At 34.3% G+C, this 18,181-nt stretch overlaps 1 protein-coding gene across 1 annotated transcript; it reads left to right on the top strand.

Moving 5' to 3' along the window:
* Positions 1 to 1,669: 1,669 nt before the first annotated feature.
* Positions 1,670 to 14,810, top strand: LOC125844190 (protein IQ-DOMAIN 5). The gene is made up of 7 exons (XM_049523453.1): positions 1,670 to 2,035; positions 4,434 to 4,549; positions 5,024 to 5,278; positions 9,471 to 9,698; positions 10,287 to 10,400; positions 13,186 to 13,708; positions 14,277 to 14,810. The coding sequence occupies exons 2-7, from the start codon at positions 4,466 to 4,468 to the stop codon at positions 14,417 to 14,419; spliced, it is 1,347 nt and encodes a 448-aa protein (XP_049379410.1). The 5' UTR covers positions 1,670 to 2,035; positions 4,434 to 4,465; the 3' UTR covers positions 14,420 to 14,810.
* Positions 14,811 to 18,181: the final 3,371 nt, after the last annotated feature.

Raw genomic sequence — 18,181 nt, forward strand, 5'->3', positions numbered from 1 at the left:
ATATATTTTTATTTTTTATTTTAATTTATGTGACATTAATAAAATTTTAATGGTCAAACAATTTTTTTGTATGTTCTTTAAATTTTAAGTTGTTGATTATTGTGGTTAATAATACTTTATATGTAATTTTCAATATTCTATTTGTCCCAATTTATGTGTCATTGATAGAATTTCGAAAGTCAAGCAAATTTTGTATATGTCTTTTAGATTTTGAAGTAATTTAATTATTATGAGTTATAGTACATTTTACGTATATGTTACTTTTTCTATCCCAAACTATGTGACATTAGTAGAATTTTGAGATGTTAAATTGTCCAATAATATAAATTTTAAAGGTACAACCATAAAAGAAGAATGTACAACCTATCTAAGCACATATCATCCAACACTTGTCATGTGCTAAGTAGTAGATATTCCCACTTATTATATATATATATATATATATAAATGGGCCCAAATGAGGTAGGTAATTAATGGTGTTAAATTGTCCAATAATATAAATTTTAAAGGTACAACACTATTTAAGCACATATCATTCCACACTTGTCATGTGCTAAGTAGTAGATATTCCCACTTAACGATTCATTCGGTTATTTTTTTAAAAATTATATCATTCAATTTTTCGGCTATTTTATAATGTATAACCAAAATTAAAATTTTAAAATCATCACAATCCTAATTTATGTGACAGAAGACAAAAATTAGTCTTTTTTTTTGTTGTCTTGTAGATATTTTAAGTTCTTATTTATTGTAAATTATAGTACTTTTTATTAAAGTTTTTAATAACATATGCTACTTTTTATATTTGAGAGTTAAACCAATTTTTTTTTATATGTCTTTTAATTTTATATGTGTTTTGTCCTTTTCCATTTTGAAAAACCAACACTCTCTCCATTTTATTTTATATGTCATTTCTTTTTATAAATATATTGGTTATTCCCTCTTCTTATTGGAACACATGTTGACTTGTGGTGAATACTTATTCCCTCTTCTTATATAGTAATAATATACATAAGCTTGAGATCTCGAAACAAGAATAATTGTGACAAAAGAAAGTCGTGATCTCAATTCTCAACATGAAGAAAATACTAGGCAATAGCATAATTGGTGTCACAACAGAAGAAATTTGTGATCGCACTATCGGAAAGAAAAATTAGACAACATATCTCAACCTTAAAGACTATATTTGCAAAATTAGTTAAGTAGACCAAACATTATATTTTAATATAACGGTGGAGCTCAAAAACTATAATAACATCACTATAGAATTAAAACATATATGATCTTTACATAATAATCCAAATCAAAGTGTTGATCTTTATATAATAAAATTCGAAAACGAGAATTCGTAAAAAAAGAAAATTGTTGTGAAAACTCGTTTTTGTTACGATTTTTATGAATTCTTTAATCAAATCACTAACTATAAACCACGACTCAATTTTCAATATACACGAAGTAAGATTCTCTAACTCTTTCTGGAGACCTTACAATTTCATGCTCTCTAAAAGAACATCTTTTCATCCTTCCCTCGTAGTACTAATTCATTATAACGACTTATTATCATTTTAAAAAAAACCCTAACTTTTGTAAAGAAATAATTTTCGAAAAACTTCATATATCATGTTTTTCATCATATTAATTACCCAAGTTCCAAAAATTCCAATTTGCATACCAGTTTTCTGTTGGATGAGGAAATCCCGTGATTGACTCTTGGTTGCTTGCTCTGAAAACGACGTTACGCTACCGACCCTGGCCACCCTATAACGACACCGTTTAACCCCACCCCACCCCCACCTAAGCATTAGCTGGCATCACCCCTCACACTTTGCTGCTTACTCAAAACGCATTACTCCTCCTTACAGTACTACTGCTACTACTTACCACTTTTTATTTTTTGTTTTTTTGGATAGATTATAGAAATTCACACTTGGGGTTCTAAGATTGTTCAAGATGAGAATTGGGTTGACTTCAATTTTGAATTTTAGTTGACTTATTGATAGATCGATCTGTTTCAACCAAACAGGAAAAACCGAAGGTTGGTTTGCTTTCTTGTTGTTTTGTTGTTTTGGCATTTGATTTTAAAGTTGATGAGCAATTCAGACAACTGGGTTATCTTTTTGGGTTTAATTTAAGTTTAGTATATTCAACAATGGCGAACCCCAATTGTGGAATTACACTGGGTATGCTGTTGTTGTTGTAAATTCAACAATGTTGGTTAATTGGTGATCTAAAGATCTGCATTGTTATGGGGATTTGTCGTTTCTTCTGCTGGTTTTAGATTTTGTTTGCAATTAGTTAGTGTTTTAGTAAAAAGTTTTGTAAATTGAAGTGGGTTCTTCTGATTTTTGTCTTATGGAATTGGAATTTATATGTGTATTGTAGTAAAGTTTGGAACTTTGGGTTAGATAGTTAATTTATGGATAGCCCTTGTTGAGAAATGTATGACATTGTGGATATCTCTTGAAAACATTCCTTAGGGGATTGCTGAAGTTAGACTGAAGAATTAAACATTTCATGCCGTAGGAGAGTGCTTTGTGGTGTTAGGAAACTGGCCTTCTATCCCGGTGAACAATGTTCCATGGAAAACTGGTTTTCGGATATATCTTTTGGTTTAATTGAGTTCAGTAAATTCAACAATGTTTGCTAATTGGTGATCTAAAGATCTGCATTGTTGTTGGGCTTAGTTGTTCTTCTGGTGGTTTTACTTTTAGTTCGCAATTAAGCAATGTTTTGGTAAATTGAAGTGGGTTCTTCTTGTTTTTGGTTTATTATTGCCCTAAATTGGGGAAATGAAAGTTACATGTCATGTGTTGTAGATTTCAGCTTGGATAGCAGGAAAGTTTGGAACTTTGGGTTAGATAGTTAATTTTATAGATAGCCCTTCTTGAGAAATGTATGGCATTGTGGATCTCTGTTGAAAAATGCCTTAAAGGATTGCTGAAGTTAGACCATAGAATTAGACATTCCATGCCCTAGGAAAGTGCTTTGTTATGCTTGGAGACTGGCCTTCTTTACGTTGAACAATATTCCATGGAAAACTGGTTTTGTTTATCTTTTTTGGTTTAATAGAGTTCAGTAAATTCAACAATATTTGCTAATTGGTGATTTAAATATCTGCATTGTTGTTTCTTCTGCTGGTTTTACTTTTAGTTTGTAATTAATCAATATTTTGGTAAAAAGTTCTATAAATTGAAGTGGGTTCTTCTTATTGCAGTTTATGATTGCCCTAAATTTTGGAAATGAAAGTTACATGTCATGTGTTGTGGAGTTCAGCGGATAGTAAAGTTTGGAACTTTAGATAAGATAGCTCTTGTTGAGAAATGTATGGCATTGTGGATATCTGTTTAAAACATTCCGTAAGGGATTGCTGAAGTTAGACCAAAGAATTAGACGTTCCATGCCTTAGGAAAGTGCTTTGTCGTGCTAGGAGATTGACCTTCTATCCCGGTGGACAATGTTCCACGGAAAACTGATTTTGGTTATCTTTTTTGGTTATGGGAGTTGTAAATTCAACAATGTTCACTTTTATTCCCTGTGATTTTGTCTGCATCGTCTTGATGCCTTTTAATGTAATTCTCTTGCTTCATCAAAAAAAATTTAACAATGTTCGACAAAGTTCTGCATTGTTGTTGGGCTTAGTTGTTTCTTCTGCTGGCTTTACTTTTAGCTTGCAAATAATCTATATTTTGTAAAGAGTTCTGTAAATTGAAGTGGGTTCTTCTTATTTTTGGTTTATGATTGCCCTAAATTTGGGAAATGAAAGTTACATGTTCAGCTAGGATAGTAGTAAAGTTTGGAACTTTTGGCTAGATAGTAATTTATAGATAGTCCTTGTTGAGAAATGTATGGTTTGTGGAAATCTGTTGAAACATTCCCCAAGGGACTGCCGAAGATATGAGATTTAATGTACATTACTCACCTGATATGTGCTTGAAATTGGTATAATATATCAGGGAAATGTTATAGTTGTATTGACACAACATGCTGTGTTCCACTACTAATTGAAAAGATGATATTATGAAACCTTTGGTCACAATGTTGGTGAGTGGTCACTTCAAAGGATGTTTATGATTTTTCTGATCATAATTTGGTTTATAGATAGCACCATTTTATTGATCTGTTCTCTACTGATAACCATCTTTGAAAGTTACTCTACTGATACTGTCGTTGTGGCTGTTGATTTTGTGCATTGTATTCATACTGTTACCTGTTTTCACCTCTTGGATAAGCTAAATAATCGTAGGTTTGCCTCTGAGTTGAGAACTAAATAACTTCATCCCTCTATTTCAGTTACTTAAGCAGTCCATTTTACACAGCTCCTATCATAAAAAAAATTAATACTTGTAGTTATCACGTGCTATTTCTTCTGGACTGGTGGTTGAGGTTTTCTCAGTTCACAAAATAATTAAATTCGTGAAATTTTCCTGTTTCAGGTGCAAGTGGGTAAAGCCAAAGCTAGTATAGCATGGGTGTCTCAGGCAAATGGATTAGAGCACTGGTCGGCTTAAAGAAGTCAGAAAAGTCTCATTCTTCAGAAAAAGAGGAAAATGTGGGTAACATTTTCTTTTTGTTGTTATTTCTTTCCTGGGTATGTCTTTGATGGCTGAATCTGTTGGATTTCGTTGAGTATCTTAATCAATGCTTCTACATCTTCAGCAAACTACTTGTATATTCTTTGGTGTCATCTCTACATCATAAAGAGACAGGCTTATTCTCGAGTAATATCACTTTCTCAAAAGAAGTTAGCTTTCGTCTTTGCACTTCAGTCCTCTGGAATCTGAAGTGACTGATGTTGAATATGTTCTCAATTAGTTATCTCATCTCTTCGCCAATTGACATGTATCAATCACAATTTTTTTGCTTTGTAGATGCTTACATTATGATTGGATCTATTGATTAATTTTGAAAGGTTTTTCAGTCTGTTTGTTTATGAAACAATATGTAACTTATTTCGGGATCATCCATGCCTGTTTATTTCAAGGCAATGCAATCCTTAATCGGAACTTGTTTTATACTGTAACAGAAATCTGGAGGGACTGGTAAGTTTTGGCACCGGAGAAAACACTCTGTTGAGATCGATTCCAACCTACTTCAAAAGGAGCTAACTTATAATGATGCTGGTGCTGGATCAGTTGAAGATATAAGCAGCACATCAGTTCCAGTTGCTTCCAGCTCCCCTTCAAGTTCACATCAATTGCATCATGCCCCTCTAGTTAAGCAAAATATGAGAGAGGAGTTGGCAGCTATACGCATCCAAACAGCTTTCAGAGGATTTCTGGTACTGAATTAGCTGTCAGCTTGTAAATTTAGCTAACTGAAATATATGCCATGCCCGCTTAGTTGTGCTTTTGGTCCTGGTACACTTATTTTCGTAGAATGTCAATGGGTCGAGCACTTACCACGGCTTAATTGAACTACTTGAGGTCTATCTGGAACTCTCTAGAACGTTTCAAGATGATATTTAGGGTTTATAATCAGATGCCTTTTGCCATTGTTATGTTGGAAAGCAAAACAAAATTCATTATTGATGAAGTAGAGAAAGTACAAAAGACGGTCTTCTGTTAAAGTTATCCTTGTGAGTTTTCGTGGCGTAATTTCTAGCGCATATCCTGAGTATATATAACCCTTCGGGGTGGCCCAGTGGTTTGAGCTTGGGACTTCCATGTTGGAGGTCTCAAGTTCGAAACCCCTTGCCAGCGAAAGCAAGGGGTTTGCCTTCTGGGTCGAGCTCGTCGCACCAGGCTTGCCTAGTGCAGTTTACCTCTCCTATGTGGTTTGCGAGCTATTGCATAGGAGTGGGGGTTTTACCCTGTGCGCACCCAAAGGGTAGCGGCTGCGGGTTTCCCTTGTCATAAAAAAAAAGAGTATATAAGAAAGAGATTTCTCAGCACTACAGAAAATACATTTTGCTAAAGTCACTCAAATTACAGTAAACTCCTTGAGCCGAGGGTCTATCGGAAACAATCTCTCTACTTCACACAAGGTACGGGTAAGGTCTGCGTACACCTCACCTTTCCTGACCCCACTTGTGGCCTGTGGAATCACATTGGGCATGTTGTTGTTGTTGTTAACTCAAGTCTAAATTTAACCATCATGTCTTGGTACTCCCTAGTTTCAATAGTTTGCTTATATATAATGACAGGATCGGAATAAAACATAATTCTTTCAGCTAATTATTTTAGGTGTTATATGCACATTTTTTAAACATGGATATGATGTCAATGCATATATGCAATAAAACATAATTCTTTCAGCTATTATTGACCATCTTAGAAACAGATTTCTTCTACCACTAACCACTACATAGGATAAGATAGGGCAGCCTAAATAGACATGAGATAGGAACTTTCAAGAATTTGAGTAATTGACATCCTTAATGACTGTAACACAATCTTTTGGGTAAGAGCTTACTTACTTTTGATCTCTTTCTGCCAATGGGAAATGTCGTCATGTGTGGAAAGTTGTATGACTATTCCTCTATTACAGTGGGACCAAAACTTGTCAAAAAAGAAGTTATTTCTGGGATCAAATTGTTAAATACAAGTCCACCCCTTGCCCAATCAAACAAATGGAAATCAATAATCTACATGGTCTACTGGATAGACAACAGATGGTTTTTATCAAGGGGAGACAGATTATGGATGTTGTATTGATAGCAAATGAATGTATAGAGTCAAGACAGAGAAGTTGCAAACCTTGGATTGTTTGCAAACGAGATATCCAAAAAGTATATGACCACCTAACTAGAATTTCCTCATCTAGATGCTTGGTAGAATGGGATTTGGAAGCAAGTGGAATAGTTGGATTAAATACTGCATTAGTTCTGTGAAATTCTCTATCCTAATCAAGGAGATTCCCTATCCCCATTTCTATTCATTATTACTATGGAAGGTATGAGAAATTTAATTAAGTAGGTGACTTGAGCAACATGGAGATCACACATCTTTAGTATACAAGGAGATCAACATGGATCACACATCTTAGGGTTGCGTATTGGTTTGGTTTGGTTTGGTTTTGAAGTTTATCGGTTCTATTTATTGATTATCAGTTTGTAAACATACTAAACCATTATAGAATCATTAAGATAGTGGTTTATCGGTTTGGTTATCAATTTAACTGTTAGGATTTCACACGAAATTTTTTTCTTCAATTAAAATCACTTAGAAACAAAGTGATAAACCAAATAAACCATGCACATGAGTTAGTTGATTGCATCTTGCTCAAAAACAAACATTACCTTATAGAATAACTAATAGTTCGAAACAGTGAGAAATAAAAGTATGAACTAAACCCTAAGTAGATGACTTTATCTATCAAAGGGTATTATTGTAATTTATAAATTTTCTATCGGCTTTTCGGTTAACCCATTAATAGGACAACTAAGTAGATGACTTTATATATCAAAGGGTATTATTATAATTTATAAATTTACTATCGGCTTATCAGTTAACTCATTAATAGGACAATTAAACTAATAACCCATTACCAATAAGCCAATTGTATTTCTTTGGTTTGGGTATTAGTTTTTGTTTGATTTTGAATAACCCTATTTAAAATGGTATTGTTAATGTACTTTAATTACTTAAGGATTTACTTGGAAATTACTGATGGTGTAGAAAAAGGATACACTAACAATGCACCGAACTTAAACTCTAATTTGAAATCAATTCAAAATATTATATATTAGGGAATTTTATTAAATTACAAGTTTGTCTAATTGTGAAATCTGTTTTTGAAAGGTACAAAAGGCGAACAACATTGACGGTAGCCTCAAATATTTGAAAGAAGTTATTGGCTACGAAAGAAAACATGAATGCTTGTCATATATAATTCCATATTGAAATTAAGTTTGACCCAAAACAAAAATTTTGATACTATGCTGATGTCAAGATATTTTGACAAACGTGAATCCTCTTTTAACCTAAAGTTGTAACCATCACAATCTTTTGTTTCTAAAAGAAATTGAATTTGAGGGTCAATAAGATAGGAAAAAGACTTAACGAAAAAACAATATTTCCAAAACCATATAAAAGAATTTAAAACAAAAGTAATGACGCACTAAACCAAGAAAAAATTACCAAATGCTATAGAATGACATAAATATAGCTTAAAGAACTCACATGTTGAGACCCTTAGGGGTGGCCCAGTGGTTTGGGCTTGGGACTTCCATGTTGGAGGTCTCAAGTTCGAAACCCCTTGCCAGCGAAAGCAAGGGGTTTGCCTTCTGGGTCGAGCTCGTCGCACCGGGCTTGCCTAGTGTGGGTTACCTCTCCTATGTGGTTTGCGAGCTATTGCATAGGAGCGGGGGTTTTACCCTATGCGCACCCAAAAGGTAGCGGTTGCGGGTTTCCCTTGTCATTAAAAAAAAAAGAACTCACATGTTGAGGAGCAATTGATATCCACGGAGAATTAAAAATTGGGATATTAATGGACGTTTTAATCCCTCTTTACTAGGGATACTAAATACTACTAAAAAAATTCCTACTTATTCTGTTGTTCTTATTTCCTTTTGTACCTATGCCAATTTGACTTCTTCTTTAATAGGGATATTGAATAGTACTCCCTCTGTCCCAACTTATATGAGTTAGTTTGACTTGACACAGAGTTTAAGAAAGAAAGAAAGACTTTTGAAATTTGTGGTCTAAAATAAGTTATAAATGTTTGTGTGGCTATAAATCATTTCATTAGGGTAAAATGGACATTGTAAAATTAATTTTTTACTAAATATAGAAATATATCATTCTTTTTGGGACTGACTAAAAAGGAAAGTGAGTCATATAGATTGGGACAGATGGAGTAATAAGTTTCCTACTTGTTCTCGCATTAATTCTTTCTTTTTTTTTAACCTATGACAACTTTGTCCCTATTAACCTACTTGTTCTTCTCTTTCCTTTTTGTCATGCCCACTTTTGTGTTTACTAAAAAAAATTTATTTGTATTTACTATTTTATCCAACTTAGAATACACTTACGAAGGGTAAAAAAGGCGAACAACATTTCTCTAAGGACCTTTGTGTTTTTGATATAATGTTGATGTTGATATAGATTACACCTATCTTTAGTTTATGACCACAAAATTCACAAGTCTTCTTTATTTTCTTAAATATTGTGCCGAGTCTAAATTGAAATGGAGGGAGTAGAATTTACTTTTGAAGGAAATATGGGGAAAAATGGTTACAATATCAGCAGATGAGTTATAGAGAATGGGTGTATGGTTGCAACATTTTGGCAGGAAAACCTGCATAACTCCTGTTTCCAATTTGGTAGCTGACTCATAGATTAAGCTTTTGGATATGAACAAACCTTCTGACCCTAATATTGGAATAATATGTTAACCACTGTGTTTTTAGTTTCTTATGAATCTTATCAGTTGATGAGTAGAAACATACTAAGAGAATTGAAGAGATAATTGTTAACTAGAAAAAGCAACAGCAGTTAAATCTTATTTGTTGATATCTTGGCACTGGTCAGGCAAGGCGAGCTTTTCGGGCTTTAAAAGGATTGGTGAGACTACAAGCCCTTGTCAGGGGTCATGCGGTGAGAAAGCAAGCTGCAATTACCCTCCGTTGCATGCAAGCTTTGGTGAGAGTTCAGGCACGTGTCCGAGCAAGACGTGTTCGCATGTCACTGGAAAGTCAAACTGAACAGCAGAAACTTGAACAGCAATTAGAACATGATGCTCGCGTACGAGAAATCGAAGTAAGTAACTTCTAAATTGTTATTACTTTAAATACCCTTTTGACATTTCCATAGTGGCCATTACTTGTGTCAATGGCATTTATCACTAGGTTATAATATTACTAAGTGGCTAATCTTACCTTTTTCCAATGCGAAGTCTCTTAATAGTGGCATCAGCTGTCAATTTGCTTTGGGTTTCTGAATTATTCGCCATAGATTTTGCTTATGGTGGATATCGTTCAACAATATATGATATAGAACTGAATCATGTGAAACTTTCCTATTAGGTTCTACATAGATGTCCCAGAAGGACTGATCGGCACCTCATCATTTTAATGTTGTGGCCAAGAAATTAGGTTATATTGTGGTTCTTGGTTGTTCTTGTCATCAGTCTCATAGTTTATGTTTGATTTTTCCACTTTAAAGGGTGATTCAAGTTGTAGTCATAGTAATTCTCGTTTTCTCTTTCTGACATGAGCTTTCGTGCCAAAATGTGAAAAAAAGTTTCAAGTGTAAAACTATGCATTGCCTGGTGGAACTTATGTGGGTAGGCCCACACTGTTTACATTAACATGCTTCTCACCTTTTTGCTGCTGAATTTTCTAACAGGAGGGCTGGTGTGACAGTGTTGGATCTGTTGAGCAAATTCAAGAAAAGTTGCTAAAGAGACAAGAGGCAGCTGCTAAGCGTGAAAGAGCAATGGCCTATGCTTTAGCTCACCAGGTAAGCATCTCATCATCCTTCTCGATGATGTTTGTTCTGTTTCCATTACTGTATCAGTTTTTTAACTGATATCTTGAAGGCAATACTTCAGATTAGATAGATATAATTGAGAATCTGTAAGAGAAGCAGCTGCCTATGTAATTTTTATATCGATATTTTGAAATATGATCTGTGTAGTTTGATATATGATTTTGAATCCTGATTCATTAAAAAATCTGTGATGTTGATTCTTGATTGAACATTAGAGGAGCTGAGGAGCAGGAGGTCATTTCTGACTTGAAGATGTTGCCACAGACACAAGGTTCCTTTCCCAGTTTGCAAGTGAGAAACAAGCTATGAAAGTCCTCTGTGTAGGAAGGAGACGGTTGGGTGGTGCTTTTTAAAGCTGGAAAGATGGAATGAACAGTTAGGACTTGGGGTGTTTTGAAGCTAGAACTTTAGAAGGTGTCATTGCTGTTGTTCTAGTCAGTGTTCTGGTGCACATGTGGTGTTTAAATATTTTCAGAACGATACTAAGACGTGTGGAAGGTTCATAAATGTGTTATTTGTCCTGCATGCCATGTCGTGGATGAGGGTGTTCGTGGGGGGGGGGGGGGGNGGGGGGGGGGGGGGGGGGGGGGGGGGGGGGGGGATCTTTTGGTGGTGGATGATGGTTGGCATACTAAGTTTAGATACGTCCACAGTTTTGTAGACAAGTTTTCCCGGAAGGGAAAATGGCAAAGAAAGTAGGGGAGATGTGGGAGGGAATAAAGAGAGGAATTGAGAGAGGCAGAATAGGAGGGAAAAGAGATCCACAGCCAGCATGACTTTTTTGGGAGCTCAAGCCTCAGGGGTTGAGCTATGGGATCCGTTATCACCCATACCTTTTATTTCGTTAACGGAATGTTGAGTAAGATGATGAATAGGCGATGGCAGGAGGCTACTTGAGGGGCTTCAAGCCTTCAACACATCGGTTGAGGGACGACACTACATGAGGATCAAGCATCTCCTATTTGCTGGCAATATTTTTAGTATTTTGTGATGCTAATGTGACCTGCCTTATCCACTTGAGACACAATTAACTGTTGGCTCCAGATGGTGGTGGAGTTCAAGATCAACTTCTGAAAATGTCTGATCATATCACCAGCAGAGGTGGATGACATTTAGCACAATTGTTTAATTGCACAGCGGTGCTTTACCTACTGGCTACTACATATTTGGGCCTGTTATTAGGTGCTTGAAGTATACATCAAGCTTTATGGAACCTTCTCATTAAATGAATTGAGAATAAATTATTGGGGGGGGCAAAAAGATTCTTGTCAGATGAACAATAGATAAAAGGATGCAGCAGTTTGCAGTGAAGATGGATGAATCACTCTCATTCAAATTGTATTTACCATATGCTATTGATCAGAGAGGAGCTGGGTTTTCCACACTTATGAATTATGAGAGGGAGGGTTAGGGTGCATGAAAGAAGAGGTATGGGGCCTGGTGGCGCAGATGGTTGGTTATTGGAAATCTTGACAGAAGGGGATCCACGTCTTTTGACATTTGAATTGTAAACTTTACCATGGCCACGGATGCTATGGTTAGGGATGCGAGTGGGTCCAGGTTATGATAGACATGGAACTAATTAAAACTCGTCAATGCTTTTGGAAAGATCTTGAAATTTGCTTATAAATAGTACTATCCAACAATTAAGAGTCATAAAATTAAGGAATACACCACATGTTTGTATGGGTTTATTCCTATTTAGGTGTTCGTTCCTTCATGAAATTTATTTATAACTGCTTCTACATTCAAGAATATGACCAAAAGGTGTTTTTAACTAATAGGTCATATACATGCATCAATGATGGTTTAAGTACTAGTATACCAGCTGAGATTTTCCTCAATGCTGGTGCAATTTGGTAAGGCTAAAATGTATCTGAATCTAAATAATGCATAGCATTTGTATCAGCAGTACTAGTAGAGAAAAAACTCAGAACCCTTTTATATAAACAAACAACAAACATACCCAGTGTTATCCCACAAGTGGGGTCTGGGGAGGGTAAGATGCACACAAACCTTATCCCTACCCCTACCTACGTGGGGTAGGGATTGATGTTTCCGATAGACCCTCTTATATGTAGCTCATATTGGTAATTGTTGGCTCTTTTCTTTATTTCCTTTGCTATATGCTACTTGGGTCTTTTCTCTTCATTTTTTTGTTATATGCTATGTGTGTATTCAAGGACACATGGTGCCTCTAGTTAGAATTCAGGAACAACTATAGAAGAATAAAAATAGCTGCCAATACTGTGGTGTCATTTTATGATACTGGTTAGGCAGGACATGGTGAGCCTTTAGCTTACGGAGGATATGACCCTAGATAGGAGGGTGTGGAGGTAGAAAATTTGGGTAGAAGGCTAGTAGTAAATAGTTTCACATCTTGTCTCTCCTGATAGTAGTATTTGTATTATTTCGAACTTTCGGTATTTATTATTGTTTTTCTATTTCCATATTTCTCATTCTTAGTTTTCTATTACTAGTCTCTTATGCCTCTATTTTCTTACTAGCCTACTGTCGTTACTGCTTTTGTCTTCATAAATGTTGTGTTTTTGCTTTCCTTAAGCCAAGGGTCTATCAGAAACAGCCTCTATACCTGCCAAGGTAGGGGTAAGGTCTATGACACTACCCTCCTAAGATCCCACACTATTTTGGGTAAGTTGGTGTGGGTGCTGTTTGTTGGTTTGGCAAGGTTCCATACTTTCATTTCAAGGCACCTTTTCTTTTTTCTTTATTAAACTCTTGTTTGGTGCTGCAGTGGCAGGCAGGATCCAGGCAGCAAGCTACACTTTCTGGGTTTGAACCAGATAAAAGCAGCTGGGGTTGGAACTGGTTAGAGAGATGGATGGCAGTACGCCCATGGGAAAATCGTTTTCTAGACCTTAATGTGAGAGAAGGAGTCATGCCTAATGAAAATGAATCATCTGATCCCATAAACGGGATAAAGAACCAGGTTAAATTTGCTGGGAAAAAACCAACAACTGCAACTCTTGCCAATGATAGAGTGGGTCCATCTCATTCAAGCAGTAACTCAAAATCAAATGAAAAGGCAGCAGCATCGCTCTCTGATGGCTGCAGTTCTTCCCCAAATGTGTCAGCAAGCACACAAGAAACACCTGCAGCATTAGTTAACAAACCTAAGTCCAAACCAAATCTTGAAGATTTAGTTGAGGAAGCTAGTTCAAAACCCGCCCTTGGTTCTAGATCACACAGCAATCCTAAGGAGAGATCCACTCCCTCTGATAAACAAGGAAAACAGAGATTGTCTCTGCCTGGTAGCGGTAAGTCAACTCTCTCTCTCTCGTTTAATGATATTGTCTTGTGTAAGACACTGGAAATGCTACATAATATAGACCCTCTTTGTTTTGCCCACTTCTTCTGGTTTGGCATAAAAACGAAATATTGTTGATTGAAATTACTGTCTCCTCTATAACTACCCCTAGTCAATAAGCAAAAGTAGCACTGTAACTTGTTAAATATTTCTTGGCAAAGCCCTCACACAGGTAATCAATTTCGGAATGCTATGCTGAAGGCAAATTATTTATAAATATTTCAACTTATTTTTCACTTTTATTTTATGCAAGTATGATGACGATGTGAAATTTAGATTAAATGAAGAATTTAGGATTCATATAGCCGACTGTCGACCCCAACATGTTTGGGACTGAGGCATAGTTGTTGTCACTATGCCGAAGGAATGGGCGTGAACAGATATTTATAATATACGTACGTCTTTTCAGACAAATATGGTAGTGAGAGTGATAATGCACATTCTGTAACCACACTAGTGTTAAAGTATTCCTGCAACTAGTGCCGTATGCACTAATTTTTATGACATCTTTTTGCCAGGTCTTGCACCTCAAACAGCCAGACAACCAAGCAGAACCATCAAAAGGACATCTAGTGCGCAGAAGCCTTTGAAGGAGAAGTCCAAATTAAACGAAACTGATACTAAGTCTACAGCAACTGTTTCACAACAGGCTGCTGATTAGTTTTTAGGTACTCGTTGAAGATCCCGATCTCAGATCCAAGTGTCACCCTTGTTTGTAAATACAGGGAACCTTCTTAAAGGGGAGCGATGGTATGTTCTTCTAGAGATGTGTCCACGGCAGAGTTAAAGGAGAGGCTTGCTGCCATCTCCTGAATAACGTCTTCGCATTTGTTTCAATTCTTGTCATAATTCGTGTAATTTATATAATAGCGTTGTTTTCTCTACCCCTCCCTCCCAGTGTAAAAAAGGATGGATTTGCTTTTTGTGCCACTTTTCTTGAGTTGAAACTGGGGAATTTGGTGAGTTTGATTGCCAATTTCTTTGTTGTATTGTACAAGATCTGAATGTAGGATTCATTCATTAATCTAGAGATTGTAGACCATATTGTGCTCCACTGTTTTGTATTCTACTTTGATATGTACAAGATCTCAGTTTGGCCCCAGGGAACCTTTGCACGTCTCCGTTTGGGGGGTTATGCCCCATAGAATCTGTCTACCTAAGATCGTCCCTTGGCTAGTAGGTCCTGACACAAGGTTAGAATTCTAACCCTTCCAGAGTGGTATCTCTATCTGGACTGAGGAAACCTTTGGACACCTCCGTTACCTTTTGGGAGACTTAACACAAGGTTCGAGGACACCTTCGTATTTTTTTTCATTTTGTATCTGATATCTGTATTGGAGATCGATTAAAATTCAGATTCGCGCTAGGAAGTCTCACATTGGGGGTATAACATTTCTTAACAAAAACGACTCTATACTCGAGGAAATTCGAACCCAAATTTTCTAATTAAGATGGAGAAGTATTTACCACTCTATCACGATCTTTATCGATATGTTTCGTGTTACATACATGAACGTAGCACATGAAGGCAAACATAATAAATGTTGCGTCATGTTTAGTCCAAGAAAACAAACACAACAAATATTTAGCACATCTAGGAAGTTACTTATTATATGTTATTTAGCATATTGCCAAATCTACTTCACGAGCTTGTCATGTTCATTATTTTTAGGTTTACGCATTCGCATATTTTCAACAAGATTTTTTTCTATTTTTATAGATTTGGAACTTGAATTTTTTATTTATTAAAAATAGAAAAGTATCAATCATCTCAAGAAAATTCATATTAATTCTTATATGTAGTTGGTTTAAGAAGTTATAGATATTATCATTTCATATTTACTTATTATAATATATACATTTATTTTATTTTTAAATTATAAGTCTTATATCTTGATGAGATTTATTTATATATGTTCTTTAAAAGTCTGATAGTGAAAAAATATTCTTTAAACTGGTGATATAACAAAGTTTACCTTCGAAAGAGTTCTAATTTTTTGGGCGATCTGACGGCGATAGAATCTTTTACATCGATGATATAACTAAAAAAGAATTAAAATAGAGTTTAATTAGCGTATATAAAAAAAAATACATACACCCAATATTTACATCAGACTAACATATGCAAGATTGAGAACTCAATAGCACTATTCTTGAACAACTTGAAGCAAGTATTTTATTCGCACTATTATGTATGTATTTGGACGTACATTTTAACACTTTAGCATATTCTTTAAAAAAAATTCTCTCAATAAATCTCTTAACAATAAGAAGATTAATTGGGTTGGTATAAATATCTGGTACTAGTAAGTTCCAAGTCAAAACAATTAGTAATGAGTCTTCTATTTGCACTATTACGTATGTAAATGGGTTGAGAATAATGAGTTCAATAAATAATAAAAATAATGTAGTTTCTACGATAAAAATACACATTTTAATTAATTAAATATTAAATATACAAAATCATTTATCACATGAAACAAAAAAAAAAATTGTCAATAACTTATGGACCAAAAATGCTACTATTATTTCAAATCATAAAAATAACAATATATTCAGTTTATAATTTAGAAATGATAAAAATACACAAATTTTACATATCTATCTTTATAGAATAAAAAATTATTTATGGATAATTATCTCAAATCATAAAAACAAGAAAATCAATATTGGGTCCTATAAATTATTAATTTCACTTATTAGTATTATTATTGAGTAGTTTCTTTTTTAAAATTTTTAGTAATCATTATTGACCAATTATTTTTTTTACCTAATTTGAATGACAATTGTACTAATGTGTTGGACCAAATTGAATTTAATTTGTCTTCGTCGATGTACTACGTGAGACATGAGGATTATTGAAGAAGAATCATTATTTAAATAATTGTAACACATTTAATGCACTCATGTTATACATTATATCATATTAAATAATTGTAACACATAATAATCTCATAGCGCATCATTATTATTGAAGACTTGAGAAGCAATCCTTAAACTCATGTTCTTCCTTAATAGGGCGTAAGGTGTTTTGTTATCCCTTTTCTTGTTGTTACATACGTAATGTCAAATTAATTCTTCCTAAAACCCCTATTCTCAGCATGACGAATATTGAATAAAGGGACGACTGAGGGGGTACTGATTGAGGGAGGCATAAAGGAAGACATGTTCGATAATCAGACTATTCCGAATTTGCGTCATGTAGAACCTTATTTGCGGGATAACGCTCCCTAGGAAAAATTCTTTTATATCTAAAGTTCAAACTCACAACCTCTGATTAAGGAATGAACAATCATATTCACTAAAATGTTGATAATGTTATTAAAGATTTAAAAATTCATTGTTAATTGAATTTCTCTATCATAATATTTATGTACAAGGTGTATACTTTTTAGAAATAGATTTTTATTTATAACAATAATAATTTTCAAATAAAAAGGTTTAAATTTCAAATTTTATGATCAAACGTCTATTTTAAAAAGCTCAAACCTTCCTAATAAGCTTTTAGCGTTATGGATCCAATTTTATTGGAACATTAAAGTTTTAACATGGAACAATTAAATACTAAAAAATAAAATATGTACCTCCGTACAATCACGGATCACAATTGTGAAATAAATATTATTTTCTTCGTTTTAATTTTTTTTGTTCTACTTGTTTTTTTAATTCATTTAATTTTTATTTATTTTTATTTCAATTTTCTACGCATATACATTTTACATATTTTTAATATAAAATTAGAAAGGAAAAAAGAATAAATATATCCTCAAACTATCATAAATGGTTTGCATCTTCCGTCATACTTTTGGGACATATTTCCTTTGTCGTCCAAAAATTAAAGCATATATATTCTTTATACTAAAGGACATACCCGTGTCATAATCTTATTCACTGATCCAACATTTATTAAATATTAAATCGACGGATAAGATTGCACTACATATCCCTATTTAGTCTTCCGTCAGAGTGAAGGACATATATACTCTAGTTTTTGGACGGCATAAACACTAATGTCCTAAAAATACGATAAAGGTATCTACATACCATTTATGATAGTTTAGGGATATATTTATCTTTTTTTCAATTAGAAATTCAATATAAAAACTCTATTATTTAAAATTTTGTGTCAAATTAAGATTGAAATTTTGAAAATGTAAGAAATAGTACCCAAAAGTACTCTTTATCTTAGTACACGGGTCCCTATGCTATACATATTTCTTCTGCAATTTCGTAGAAAGGTCCCTCGTTTTGTCTCTTTCCACTCATTTACACCCCCACCCCCTTTTTCTCACTTAACGCGGTTAGATCTTTGTTATCCTTGGTTTGCAAGTTCGTTTGATAGTTCGATAGAATTATACATGTATTAATAATATGAAATTAATTGCAAGATAATTTATGTAAATTTTACTTAAATGGATTACTA

The sequence above is a fragment of the Solanum stenotomum genome, chromosome 11 (genome assembly GCF_019186545.1).
Source record: "Solanum stenotomum isolate F172 chromosome 11, ASM1918654v1, whole genome shotgun sequence".
NCBI lineage: Eukaryota > Viridiplantae > Streptophyta > Magnoliopsida > Solanales > Solanaceae > Solanum > Solanum stenotomum.